Raw genomic sequence first — 13,842 nt, forward strand, 5'->3', positions numbered from 1 at the left:
TCAAGGCCAGGTTGGATAGGGCTTTGAGCGACCTGGTCTAGTGGAAGGTGTCCCTGCCCATGACAGGGTGGTTGGAACTGGATTATCTTTTAAGGTCCCTTCCAAACCTAATCTCTGATTCTGTGAGCTACAACTACCTGGACTGTTGGGGTTGTTCTAGAGATCCTTTGTTAAACATTATAGACCTGCATAGTCTTCCTGTCCTTTTCAGTAGGAGGCCTACCAATATCACTGTTTCACTTCTGTCTTCATGACAGCTGGGGAGATAACATGGTTAACATGGGAAATTCTGCCTAAACTAACAACAAAAAAAAAGGCAACTGAATACTTGTAAACTTATTCTTGGGTGCAAGGAGATCTGATGCTTTTGAAAGATTGTATAAGACTAACAGAAGTGTTTAGAGATTGATAAAGGAAATACAATGCCTGCTTTTAAAACTGGTAGAAAGCAAGAGATGGGGAACTTCCATACCAGCTAGATAAGATAGATCAGCCAGGTCTAAGCAATATGGCTTCCTTCCCCAACTGTTGCAGAATGGGATTATGAGAAATCTCATAAACTGCTCTGAACAATAAACTAGGAAGTCTGGAGTAGTGTGCTAGTTGCTGTGGTATCTGACCATTTAAATTTCTGCATTTAAATTAGACTAGCTTTGATCCCTAAGGAGCACAGGGCTATTGTCTGGCCCTACAGGAATGCACTTCATACCAGTACCTGGACATCTTCTCTTGTCTTCTCTTTGCAAGATGCTGTATCACAGCTTCAAGTTTCAAAGAACTTATAAAATTGTTTCAGTTGCTATGTATTGCATCATGTAAGTTGTCCTTCTTGTTATCATAACCAGTATCCTTTTATTACCAGTTTCTATATCCTATTCTTAAGCCTTCTGAGACTGTTGGCAAGTATTTTGCAAATAGACATACTAAGTTAGAGAATCCCATGTTTTGTTTCTTTATTGGTCAAGGAACTGAGGCACACTGTGCACTCACTTCCTTGGATAGTTAGTGGGTAAGAAGGTACAGAATATACCCTAAAGGTGTATTCCTCTTCCAGAAGAATGTGTGAGAGTGTACAGGAAGTAAAAATATGGAATGCTTTAACTTGTGTCGACAATAGTAGGTAGTGCAGACAAATTAGAAGAGTAGATCAAAGCAGTGTTGAGAACCCAATAGCCGTACTAAAAACACCTCAGTTCTTTTAATATTAGAGTAGCTCTAGTCTGTTCTTGTGGACTGAATGCCTGTTTGCAGCTGGAACACATTAGGTGTGCTCCTGGCATACATTATCTTACATTACCTTAGTTTAACCTAAAAGACATCCAATTCTTTTGTTCCAGAACAGCTCTGTGATGTGAACCAACACAACATCAATGGGAATTATAAGGCAGTTCACTTAAAAAGTATGCTCCTAGTGTGAATCAATGCAAATGTAGGCACACCCTTAGAGCCACTTACTATGAGTTAGCTGAATAATGTTTCCTCCTATGTTCTGGCTGAACAATTTTGAACCATCTCTCTATCAACTCCTTCACAAAACTCTAAAGTATTGGAGTGAGAATGTTACCTTTCAATAGATTCCTTTATTAAAGAAAAAAGTTTGTAGGGAAAGGCTTTTATATTTTGATCTAACAAGAATGCTGGTGGTGAGAAGAAAAAATGGCAGGCTTTCAGGTAACTAAATCATTGCAGTTCATTAATGAGCAGCTTTTCCTTCCCTAGTCAAAAAGTATCATGCCTTATTTCAAAGGTAGGAAAGTTAGGAAAGTGCCTCTGTGATGTCTTAGTGAATGAGTACTGTACTAGCTATAATACTGAATCCAAATGCTCAGAATTGTAGGATCTAACAGCTAGGCCATATTGCTGCCTGCTATGGAACAACTAATCTCTTAAAAGATTAAACAGACTTTCTTATAGTTATTTTAAGTAAATAACTAATATAAAGCTATTGTTCTGGCCTATGCAACACCATCCTGTTCACGTCATTAGAAAATTTAGTGGTTTTTCCATGTAAGAGGGTTTTCTCCCCCACCCCTTAATGATGCATTTTGCTTCTGCTCTTAATGTCACTGTTTTGCTTCATTTTTCCTGTGTTGAGTGTTTTGGCCACAGTTTCCACTTGAAATATGAGTGGGAGAAGCTCCTTCCAAATAGCCTGCCTAAAAAATTATGTATAAATAAGTCACGAGGCATTTCGCTTTGGCATTTGTGTGATGTGCAATATACCGATATGTAGAACCTTTGGTGATTAAAGGCTCATACTGCACTGCCTACATCCTCTCTAGGATTTTTTTTTTTTTTTTTAATTTAGGTCCCTTATTCTGCCCTAAACTTCAGAAATAGTTTTTGGGTTAGTTTTTGGTTTTTTGATTTTGTTTTCATTTCCTTCTTTTCCTTATGTGTATTTATACATTAAATGCTGACAAAGCTCTGCAGCAAGGCGTACAACAGTTTGTTTAGGTATTTTCTCATTCTAGTGTATTATGAGCCTTTTTGTAGGTTAACCAGAGTAGGTTAGTGATTGGATGAGAGATGAGACATGAGACCTGGAGTATGAAGTTCCTTAGCTAAGCTCTCTGCACAGAAAGTTCAGGACTCTTAAATAACCAGAAGGGATTGAATGGGGAGAGTAAACCATGTGTGAAAATAGTACGAAACATACAGGTTGGTTGACCATTGAGAACACTCTTAACTTTTTGCTATGTAACAGACATCCTCCTTCTGCATAAGGAGGAGTTGATCACATGAAATGTTTGAGGGATCATGGTTTACAAACCATCAGGATCTGGGTATGTTTCTTCTCCTTTCTGTATGACTTCCGTAAGTACTATTTTAGGATTTCCCATTAAATCAAGGAGTTGGAAAAGAACCTCCAGGATCATCTTGTCCCACCTCTAGTCTAGTTAGACCAGATTACTCAGGGTCTTATTCTTGCAGATCGTGTGTCTGTTTACATACAGTATTTTTCCGGCACATTTGCAGTTTCTCTAATCTCAACACTGAAATGTTATCTAGAAGCTTTTCTAAGGTTAACTCCTACCACCTCCCCCTTTTCCAGCCTTGTATGTGATTTCTGATTTTCTATTGCCATCAGTGTCTCATCTAAGGAAATTGGAAGCTGTGAAGTGTGCCTGTAGAATTACCAGGATCTTCTTGGCAAGTTCTTGGTTTCAAGATAACTAGCAATTGTTCTTCTATTCCTATTTCACTCTCTCTGTGTTAATCCTGACCTGAAGGAATGCTTTGGTCTGGGAGCAGATGCCTGTACTTCAGCCTTCCATCAGGAAGTAACTGAACTATAACAGTCTATTTATGGTAGCTTCTTTTGTACTGCTAATAACCCAGCAAGGGCTAAGATTAAGCCATCTCTGATTTTGTTTTGTGTGTGTTTGGTTGTAAAGACAAGTTAATGCTGATGAAGTCTGTAGAGGGGAAGGACAGAGGAAGTAGAATCTTGATTCCAATAAGTTTTCTTTGTCTGTTGAACAATGGGAATCCTTATGAATTCTCTACATTTGGCTTTCTTACTTAGTGGGATGTGAAAAATTTAGGATTGCAGAAACTTCCAACAAATTATTCTCAACTGAGGGCAGGGAGGCAGGGAAGAAGGAACATTAGCCCACTGTTAACTGCACTAGCTGTTCCCTTCTGGCTTTTACACAAAGTGCTGTTACTTGAAAAAGAAATTCTAGTTCGGTTTTCTTGTTGATGTTGCTTTTGTCTCTGTGCCTTTTGGGTTTCTCATAGTGGATCGTTGATCTTTTTTCATCCTTGTGTCTTAGCTTGATAGTTCTCATAAATGACTGTGCCCATCTCTGAATTTATTTAACTTTATTGATCACATCTTGCTGTAGGGGTGAGTTGATCTGTGTAAACATTATCTTTTTTAGAAGGAAGTGGAATTAGCAGGTGCTAGAGCAGCTTTAATGTAGGATGCAACCAGACTTCCTGTTCAAGAGGAAATCCTAATTTACTCTTCCTTGTAAACTGAAGGCTGATCAGCTTACCACATAGTAACCTTTTGACTTATAAACACTGTGTTCCTTTTGGACTGCTTTTAGCCTCCAGAAATTATTTCCCTCAGGCATATTGGTAACTTTAACAGTAAAATTCATGTTTAATGTCATGAAGAAGCAGCAATGCTTTTTCAGTAATTTTAATACAGTCAAGCATACCTACAAACTCAAGTAGGTGCTTAAGATGCCTTCAGGTTCTAAGAAGGTGGATGTATTTTTCTTTGCACTCTTAATCACCACTGCGGTGATGAAGAGTTAAACAAAGAAACTTGTTATCCATTGGGTATGGAAAACAAACCAAGTTATTGTGATTATTTGCTTTGTGATGCAGTCTTTCAGCCCTTGAAAATGCTTGTTATATGTGGGTGGGGAGTTGGCCCTGGCTAGGATATTGTGGTGAATCACTGGCAGTACTGCCAGGTTTGGCATGGATGGAGATTTGGGTTGGGGCCAGTAAAGTGAGTTACAGTGCTTTTTTTTATTGTTTATTACCAGCCCGAAAAGATTTTTCTGTCCTTGAGGAGGAAGGAAGAGATCAAATTTAGCAAGAGCAGTATTTGTTTCCTCTTACTGCTAATACAGCAAAAGAAAGCTGCCTCTGAAATACGGATATTCTCCAGGCTTCTGACAGCTTTGTTTAGATGAGCGATTGGAGGCCTCTGGACTAGGTATGCAGCTGAGGCTTGTCTTAGTGATCCCACAACTGTGAGGTTTTGAGGAGCAGATACTGGGACTAAGATCTCAAAGGAGTTCTAGAACTTTATGTATATAAAAATAAGTAAAAATTGCCTTGCAAAGATCTGCATGTAGACTCCTTCTGCCTATGCAAATTGTAGAAATTTAAATAATGTGCTGCCACCATAACCTGCTCTATTGCTTCAGGGATTGATGCAACTTACTGAAAGGGTGGAAGTGTATTGATTCTCAGGGAACCAAGGCTCCTTATTTACACTTTTCCTTCTCTTCTCTTACTACACCCCAAACAGTTAAGAATTTGTTTTCTGTTCTGTTATGGTTTTTAAGGCATGTTGATAATAGAATAATGGTGTTAAATCCAAAAGAAGTACAGTTTACTTTCTAATGCTTTTTTTTCCCCTAGGCATTAAGGCTTTACTGGCATGCATGTGCCCAATTGCCGTTCAGTGTGGTTTTATGCATCTCTTTGTTGCTACTATGGCTCTTACGTTGTTTGTAAGAAATACTATTTAAACAACAGGCATAAGGGTTTTTTGTTGGCCCAATATAGCAAACTTACTATTTTTATATTTTTTTATTAAAATGTGTATGAAATGTATGGTAAGGAAAAAAAAGAAGCATCTATCCTTTTTTTTTTTCCCCTCCCCCTGGGATTCAGACTTTGTTGCCTTTCCTGTAGCATAAACAGGTACTTTTATTAGCAGAATTATCTTGCAGATAACACAAAGATGCTGATCTCTGAAGAAATCTTGTATCAAAATTTCAACTGTTTAAAACAAATGACTTATTAATGGGTTTTGTTTGTTCTCCTCCTTTTTCCAAAGAGCACTTTTTTTATGTCACTAGAGAATACTGGGGGTATAAGAGGATAAATCTGTAAAAACGATTCTCTTGAGAAACTAAATCCTGAGTAAATTGACAAGATGGCTGTGTTTCTGGCTGTCCTGGTCTTTCAAAACTGGCACTCTAGAGGAAGCTAGCTAGTATCTTAATCTTCACAGACATTAAAAAGCTGTAGTGCTTAATGCAGTGAGCCAACAGTCTTCTTTTGAAAAGTAATTTCAACTTTCTTATATCAATCACAATTCTTGTCCTAGTGTGAGATGATTATATGAAATGGGACTTGTAAAAGAATACGTACAGTTCTCATAATGCATAGTACTTGCTGTCGCTTGTTGCCATAATATGTGGTATGGTTGAGCAAAATGAGTTCCAGTAAGGATGTTCAACAGGACTAGTATGTTCCTTCTAAACAGGAGAAGTAAAATTTTGTTATCTGTTGCACATTGTGTGGTTGACCTTGTTCTTGCGAACGGTAAGTGTAGTGTTCCAAATACCTGTAATGCTGATAATTAAGCATCATGTTGCTAACTTTTAACATGTGAACTTACATCTTAGGTGCCATTATGGTTGGCAAGGACAGTTCTGTGATGAGTGTGTCCGCTACCCAGGCTGTGCTCATGGGAGCTGTAATGAACCATGGCAGTGTAACTGTGAAACCAACTGGGGTGGCCTGCTCTGTAACAAAGGTACTTAACATTAATGTACAGGAAAAATAAGTAAAGTTGCATGATTAACTGATAACTCATTAACCATTTTTTTCTGCTAGTGTGCAGCTGAGTATTTCTGTGCCTAATTCTCTTATAGCAGATGGTGCTTAAACATTGTAAGTGTAAGAAGTTTAAGACAAAAGGCTTGGAATTGTCCTGACTCTTCTAACTCATGTAGTTGGCTCTTGCTTATCCTCCCCTGTTCTGTGGATAGTCAGCAGGTGATAGGCTAGCTAATGGAATATGGGGATGATGTGGGTGAATGATGTTCAAGCCAGAAAGGCATCTGTTTGCCTAGGAGTTAAAATGGTGGGATTTGTGTTCCCTGTTGATTGATTGACACTTTTCTCTGTCCAGATCTAAATTACTGTGGAAATCATCATCCCTGCCTGAATGGTGGAACCTGTATGAATACTGAACCAGATGAATATCGCTGTGCATGCCCAGATGGCTACTCTGGAAAGAACTGTGAAATTGGTAAGCTTTAGGTATCCTGTGTATCTTCAGAAATCTGAAACTGTTTCAGGGATGGCTACATTGTAGTTGGCCAGATGGCATTTTATGATCATTGCTGCTCATGTGTTTGGTTTTGGGTTTTTTTTTGTTTGTTTTGGTTTTTTGGGTTTTTTTTTTTTTGGTTAGTTTGTTGGTTTTTTGGTTTTGGTTTTTTTTTCATTTTTTTTTTTTGGATTTTTTTTTCTTTTTTTTTTTTTTGTTTTTGAGTAGAGGAGCTGTTTTCTTAAAAGCCAGCTTGGATTCTGAGAAGGGAAGTGTGAAAAGTGATAGCAACAGTTAGAAATTATTGCCTAGTAAGTGATCTCCTAGTAAGGGATTGTTTTCTTGTTTCCCAAAGCTTCCTTACCTTCTGAGTGAGAAAATATCAAAAGTGACGGCATGCAACTTGTCCCTGCTCAACCTGGTTGCTTAGCGCAGTTTCTACAAGTGTTACAGCCCTACATGGGGTGACAACAAGCAGTGCTGCCTATAATTGCAAGCTCTGTTCTTTGTTGCTTCCAAGGAACAGTATTAGAATGAAGCTAAACAGGCCTTTGATACTTTGAACTACTACTACTGTTCAGACCTCTGCACTTGGCATACCTGTTTTGTCTCACAGAGCCAGGGTGGGGGGGGGGGGGGGAGAACAAAGTGCTGGAGGACTCTGGAGCTGGAAGTGTGCAGCTGGAAGCAGTAGGTTAATAGGGATATTGAGATAGTGGCCTGTCTATCTTTAGGCTTTCTAGTCAGTAGATAGGAAGGATGATAATTCACCTTCAGTAAAATCCTGCTTTGGCTCCTACTGGGAATCTTGCTCTCTGTAGGTAGGAGAGGGAGGCTCCAAACTTCTGTACAGGTACCTTTCTACGGCTCATGCTCTTGGTTATTTTTAATCAGAACACAGTTTATAACTGTAAGTTCTCATTAACTGTTACTGGAAGAGCATTTAGGAAGAATTTCTTTTCCTCTCCTTCCAGCGGAGCATGCTTGTGTATCTAATCCCTGCGCTAATGGTGGAATTTGTCATGAAATTTCATCAGGCTTCAAGTGTCACTGCCCATCAGGGTGGAGCGGACCAACATGTGCTATTGGTGGGTATGCAACTTCTGATGACTGACCCATTAGGTTGGAAGGGCTGATACAGGTTAATTGGTAATATCATGCTCTGTTGGTAACAGATTTGATGGTAGTCTTTTACCTTAGTTTTCTAATGGCTATGGTTTGGGATACTCTGAAAAGATTAAAGGTATTGTGCAGCCAGCAGTATCCGTTTGATGGAGTGGAGGTCTACAGGTTGTCAAAAGCACAGATAGACCATAGCCAAAGAAGTGCCCTGTAGGACAATTTCTGACTCTTTAGCTAAAGCAAAATCCAGAATGGATTTATTTTAAGAAATACAGAATCATAGAATGGTTTGGATTGGAAGGGACCTTAAAGATCATTTTGTGTGGATGTGAAAGTCCTCCCCTTCTGAAAGTAATAGAAGAATAGATTACTCAAATATATGTCCGGTTCAGAAGATGGGGAAATAGTAGAAACATATTGTGATATCAATTTGCATTTTGCCTGTGATTTGGAGCACAGGGGTTTTATCCATTTTTCAACAGCAACTATGCTAAAACCCCCCTTATGCTAAAACCCCACCTAAGTACTGGCTACTGTGTCATGATCTAGTAACATGACTGTCAACGAACATGTTCTTCACTAGCAAATTAACTGAATCTTCTTGCTGTTTGCAGATAGGGGAAAAAGGAACTTTGGATTTTCAAACTCAAAGATATGAAAAAAGCCTAAGTAAAAATTAGGTTAGAAATGTTAGTCTGTTCCTAAGTTTATGCATTCTTTCCTTAATCTCAAAATAACTTAAAACCCAAATAAAAACTCCCACACAATAATAAACAAGCAGGTTACGCTGAGTTCTAAATGGTGTAATGGAAGGTACACTTTGACTTTCCAGATATTGATGAATGTGCATCTAACCCCTGTGCTCAAGGAGGGACCTGTATTGATGGTATTAATGCATTTGAGTGTATATGTCCACAACAGTGGATTGGAGCAACATGTCAGCTTGGTAAGTAATTGCCTTCTAAAATTTTGAAGACAACTGCAGATAATTCCTAAATAATTGTTACTAAATAATAACTGTAAGCATTTCTGACATTATCTTCACTGAAGAAAACATTGAAGATGCATGTTGCTACTGGTATTGTAGCTCTGCATTAGCAGATTGAGAAGCCAGAAGTTTCAAGTGAACCTGTAACTGTTTAAGCCCCAACTTAAGCTTATAATAATTTTTCTAGAATGCCTGATAACTTTCCTGTTTCAAAATACAGCATTGGTGATGGTAGCTCCTGCTTCATGGTGGCAAAACAGTGACTATAAGCTTATGCAGGCTAGGAAGGGGTTTGCCCTGACTAACATAGTACCTTTTTGAGTTTTGGCCAAAGGAAAAGTGAAATAACATGCATGTGCTACATAGACAAGTATGCATTAAAATCCTCTGATATGTAAGTGATTTTACTGCCCTACCTATGTATAATATGAGCTTCTGATGCTTGGATTGCATGGGAACTTTGCTTGGTGCTGTGGTAATCTGTTTCTGGGTTTGTTCTTTATTCTCTTCTTTATCTTCTTTCACAGATGCTAATGAGTGTGAAGGGAAACCCTGTGTTAATGCTTATTCTTGCAAAAATCTCATTGGTGGATATTACTGTGACTGCATTCCAGGATGGACAGGAGTAAATTGTCATATCAGTTAGTATTTTTCTAGTATATATGTTGACCATAGGTTGCCTAATTATTTTTAAGTGTATTATTATGAACATAGCACACATACAGGAGAAAAATAGCTGTTGTCAGGTTTTTTTTAAACTTCCAGCAATGTAAATTAAAAATACTGCTTGACAATTTATTTGGAAATGCGCTTAGTATGAGCTTAAATACACACACATAACTATTAATATTAATATCTCCCTACTCTCTCAGCCTTGATTCTGAATTATGTCATATACTGATTCAATTTAAAATACCTTTTAGTTAAAATGTTAGATATGAAATTAGCTGATAGCACTTAACTAGATTTCTATTAGTGTAATAGAAATGTCATATGGAAGATGTATCTTTGTATTACACATTCTTTTTTAAATAAGAAATCTATTAAGATACCAAGTATCCTTGCCTTCCTTTGAAACATCTAGAAGAATCCTTCCTGAAAATCATTTCTTCCCCATTTTTATGCTAGAGATGTACTTTACAACTTAGTATTCCAGTATGAATTCTAATGCCTTGCATATTTTATCCATAGATATTAATGACTGTCATGGGCAATGTCAACATGGAGGGACTTGTAAGGTAACTTTTATTTATTCTATGCCATGTTGAAAATTAATCTTGTTCTAGTTATGAATTCTATAGTTTGGAATTGCAGGTTGGTTAAATAAGGCTTAAGATAAAAGTACAGTGTTCTAGCAGCTTTCTAATATTTGAGTGGGCCTATAAGGATGCTGGGGAGGGACTCTTCTTTATGGACTGTAGTGACAGGACAAGGGGTAACAGGTTAGAACTTAAACAGAGGAAGTTTAGATTGGAACTGTTGGAATAAGTCCAGAGGAGGGATACAAGAATGATCAGGGGACTGGAGCACCTCCTGTATGAAGACAGTCTGAGAAAGTTGGGGCTGTTCAGCCTGGAGAAGAGAAGGCTGCGTGGAGACCTCATAGCAGCCTTCCAGTGTCTGAAGGGGGCTACAGGGATGCTGGGGATTGACTCTTCATTAGGGACTGTGGAGATAGGAGAAGGGTAACGGGTTAAAACTTAAACAGGGGAAGTTATATTGGATATAAGGAAGAAGTTCTTTCCTGTTAGGGTGGTGAGGTCCTGGAATGGGTTGCCCAGGGAAGCTGTGAATGCTCCATCCCTGGCAGTGTTCAAGGCCAGGTTGGACAGAGCCTTGGGTGATAGATATGGTTTAGTGTGAGGTGTCCTTGCCCATGGCAGGGGAGTTGAAACTGGATGATCTTCAGGTTCTTTCCAACCCTAACTATTTTATGATTTGCAGACTCTTGCACCATTTCACAAAATAATTTTGTGGAGCTATCGCTGTTCACAAATCCAGAATATAGAAATAACTTGACTTCCTGTGTGCAAGTTTTATTAATAAACAAGGCTTTCTACTTTTTTTCTTCTCCCCCTGTATGAAGGATGAAGTGAATGGTTACCATTGCTTATGCCCTCGTGGTTTCACAGGAAAAAACTGTGAGATGGAAACCAATGAGTGTGAAAGCAATCCATGCCAAAATGGAGGCCGTTGCAAAGATCTGGTGAATGGATTCAGTTGCCTGTGTTCACAGGGCTTTTCAGGAGTCTTCTGTGAGGTGAGGGCAGTGGTGACATTACTGCAATACTTCTCATGGATCAAATTCTTTAGAGAAACATATCTGCAGGTTTAAATGGGAGTAACCCAAGGCTAAGGCATTACTAACTAATGTAGCTGTTACTTGATACTCTGAATAAGCAAATTTGTTGTGCAGTGCTGTCACAGTAGCTGTACCACTTGATTTTGCAGCCTGACAAAGTGCAAGTTGTTGCGCATACATGTTTAAAATTGCAAGTGTTCCTTAAGCTTGAAGCTTTTACCTTTGCAATTTTCAGGACCTGTGGTTTTTTGCTCCATTAGAATGCTTTAGGTCTTCATCCTAATAACTTTGAAGTATATAATTGAATTACTTTCCAAGTAATCCTGCTGCTGTTGGTAAGAGCATCCACATAATTAAAAGCAGGCAGATATGCAAGTATCAGCTCTCAGAACTTTCTTTTTGAGATAATTTTGAGAAACATGTAGTTCTAGTGCTTAAATAAGATATGAAATAAGGTGCTAAAGATAATTCTAGTTCTTCCTAGGGAGAATATTGGACTTTTCAGTGCAAAGTTATATTGCCCAAAATGTGTACTTTCTGGCTTTCACTGATAGCCAAATTCTTCTAAGTATTATGGCTTTCAAGATAGACACCAACTGGAGACATTGGGTTGTAATTCTGTTGGATTTCATCCAGAGTTTTTCATGGAGGACATTGGAATTATCTCTCTTAAATGGTGAAGTAATTTTTTTCTACATTTGTATTGCTAAAGGAACAATGCCCTCCTTTTAGTCAAAATTTAGAAGGATTGCAGGTACTGACCAGTGTAATAGAACTGGTGCAGTACTTAATAGCTCATGTACCATTATATAAAGATCATAGCTTGTGTGCTCTACTCTTGGCTGATTCATACTATACCATGTAATTAAAGTTTTAGCAAATCTGTTTGAATAATAGGGGGGAGTTGGCTGCTTGCCTTTTGTGTTGCAGGAAATATCTACCATTGATTCCAGATGCTAAAGTACCCGCTACTGAACTTGCATCGCAAAGGGGAAATTTACACTAATGGAAGGAAACAAATGGAGACATCTGATAGAGGAGATCTGAGAATCTTTTCTCAGACCTTAGTTATTTTGTGTAGCTTGCTTTGAACATCCCACATGAAAACATAAAATAGCCATGTAAGAATTTCCCTATTGCAGCTGGAATTGTACATGCTGCTCTCAGTTAAAAACTTAATGCTATTTGTGTTCCTTCTGCTTTAATTAGCTTCAGATTTTTAACCCATTTAGTGAAGAACTACTAAAAGCAGTGAGCAAATCCTCCACTGGTCTTAGCTTTCTCAACCTTAAAGACATAAAATTATCTTTATCACAAGAGATGTGAAGTAGGAAAAAATTATTTGATGGGAAGAAGCCAACCCTTAAGAATCACAACTTAGAGGAAAGATACCATGATGTAACTATATCCCTTTTGAAGCCACTTCGTGGATTTTGAGGGCAGTTTAGGGCATCACCAGTCAGTGATCTTGTATGTCAGTCTAAGATGTGGAGAAGCAGGATTGCTTTGTTCTAGCAATTTGTCTGTTTTAAGGGTGATATTATGAAAGCTAGGGTTTAAATTTTACTTTTTGAATCAGATGGTAAGAAGTATTCAAAATATACCTAGTATTTGTGTGTAAATCGGTATGAGGATAGTATTTGTAAGAATGAGGCCCCTAAGCAGCTTGGCCTAGCTAGAGCTGCTCTGAGCAGGAGGTAGGAAGTAGCTGACCTCTAGAGGTCCTTTCCAAGCTATGTGGTTCTATAACAAATTCTATGTATTACTTGAGGTGGAAAGAGAAGTTGCTGTGGAGAACAGGATTTATTGTTTCGTATGTTTTTTGAGTTCTGCATATTTTAAGTGTTGTGGAGGTAAAGTTGACAAGTGCATTTCTTATTTAACTTGCATTACAGCACTTAATATGTAGATGTGAAGGACAGAGAATTGACTTGTAATGATCCAGAATCATCACAGTAAGATGTCTTTTCGTGGCTTGTTCTTTGCTAAGTTATTGCAAGTGTGCTTGTTCAGCCTCCTGCAAAGGAATGTTGACTTAGGAGTGTCAGAAATGCTCTATTATTAGGATTGACTAAAGTAACCTGAAATTTCTGTTGCAGGATGGAATGTAATATATATGATTCATAAACCTTAAAACTTGAAGTTCTTTGTACATTAACTTCATCTGTGTCTTTGGCACACAGATAATGCTGCTTGCTCCTGGGAAATGAAGCAGATGGTGCTAACTATGGCCTCTCTTACAGATGGATATTGATTTCTGTGAACCCAACCCTTGCCAGAATGAAGCTAAATGCTATGATCTGGGAGGAGATTATTACTGTGCCTGCCCTGATGACTATGATGGAAAGAATTGTTCTCATCTCAAGGACCACTGCAAGAACAATTCTTGTAAAGGTACCTGCTGTTTTCCAGAAACTTGTCTTAAAGTATTAGTGGTACAACAAAAAGGTAGTATTTCTGGGAACAGCTTCATGCAGAAACATTTTTATTGTACTCGGACTTTGTGGAAGTGAGGCAACCAGAAGAAATGCTTGTAGCCATCCTAAGTTTTAAATGGGTAGAGGGTAACTTAAACTTGAACATAACTTTTAGATTGTGATTAGTCCTAATTTTTGGTTGACTTTTTAAAAAGTAAAGACTTAATGGTGATGCAGATTAATAGTCTGATGCTGT

The 13,842-nt window shown here is 38.2% G+C and overlaps 1 protein-coding gene across 2 annotated transcripts in view; it reads left to right on the top strand.

Annotated features, from left to right (window-relative positions):
- The window catches only part of JAG2 (jagged canonical Notch ligand 2), a 68,298-nt gene that overhangs the window by 38,281 nt on the left and 16,175 nt on the right, over nt 1-13,842 (top strand). The window contains exons 6-13 of one of the 2 annotated variants that reach the window (XM_034061730.1): nt 6,108-6,238; nt 6,617-6,736; nt 7,732-7,845; nt 8,712-8,825; nt 9,395-9,508; nt 10,059-10,105; nt 10,954-11,127; nt 13,413-13,563. In XM_034061730.1, the coding sequence (XP_033917621.1) occupies nt 6,108-6,238; nt 6,617-6,736; nt 7,732-7,845; nt 8,712-8,825; nt 9,395-9,508; nt 10,059-10,105; nt 10,954-11,127; nt 13,413-13,563 (965 nt within the window). The remainder of the gene's footprint in view (nt 1-6,107; nt 6,239-6,616; nt 6,737-7,731; nt 7,846-8,711; nt 8,826-9,394; nt 9,509-10,058; nt 10,106-10,953; nt 11,128-13,412; nt 13,564-13,842) is intronic. The other variant, XM_034061731.1, reaches the window with a different exon arrangement.

Source organism: Melopsittacus undulatus, chromosome 4 (genome assembly GCF_012275295.1).
Source record: "Melopsittacus undulatus isolate bMelUnd1 chromosome 4, bMelUnd1.mat.Z, whole genome shotgun sequence".
NCBI classification, from domain to species: domain Eukaryota; kingdom Metazoa; phylum Chordata; class Aves; order Psittaciformes; family Psittaculidae; genus Melopsittacus; species Melopsittacus undulatus.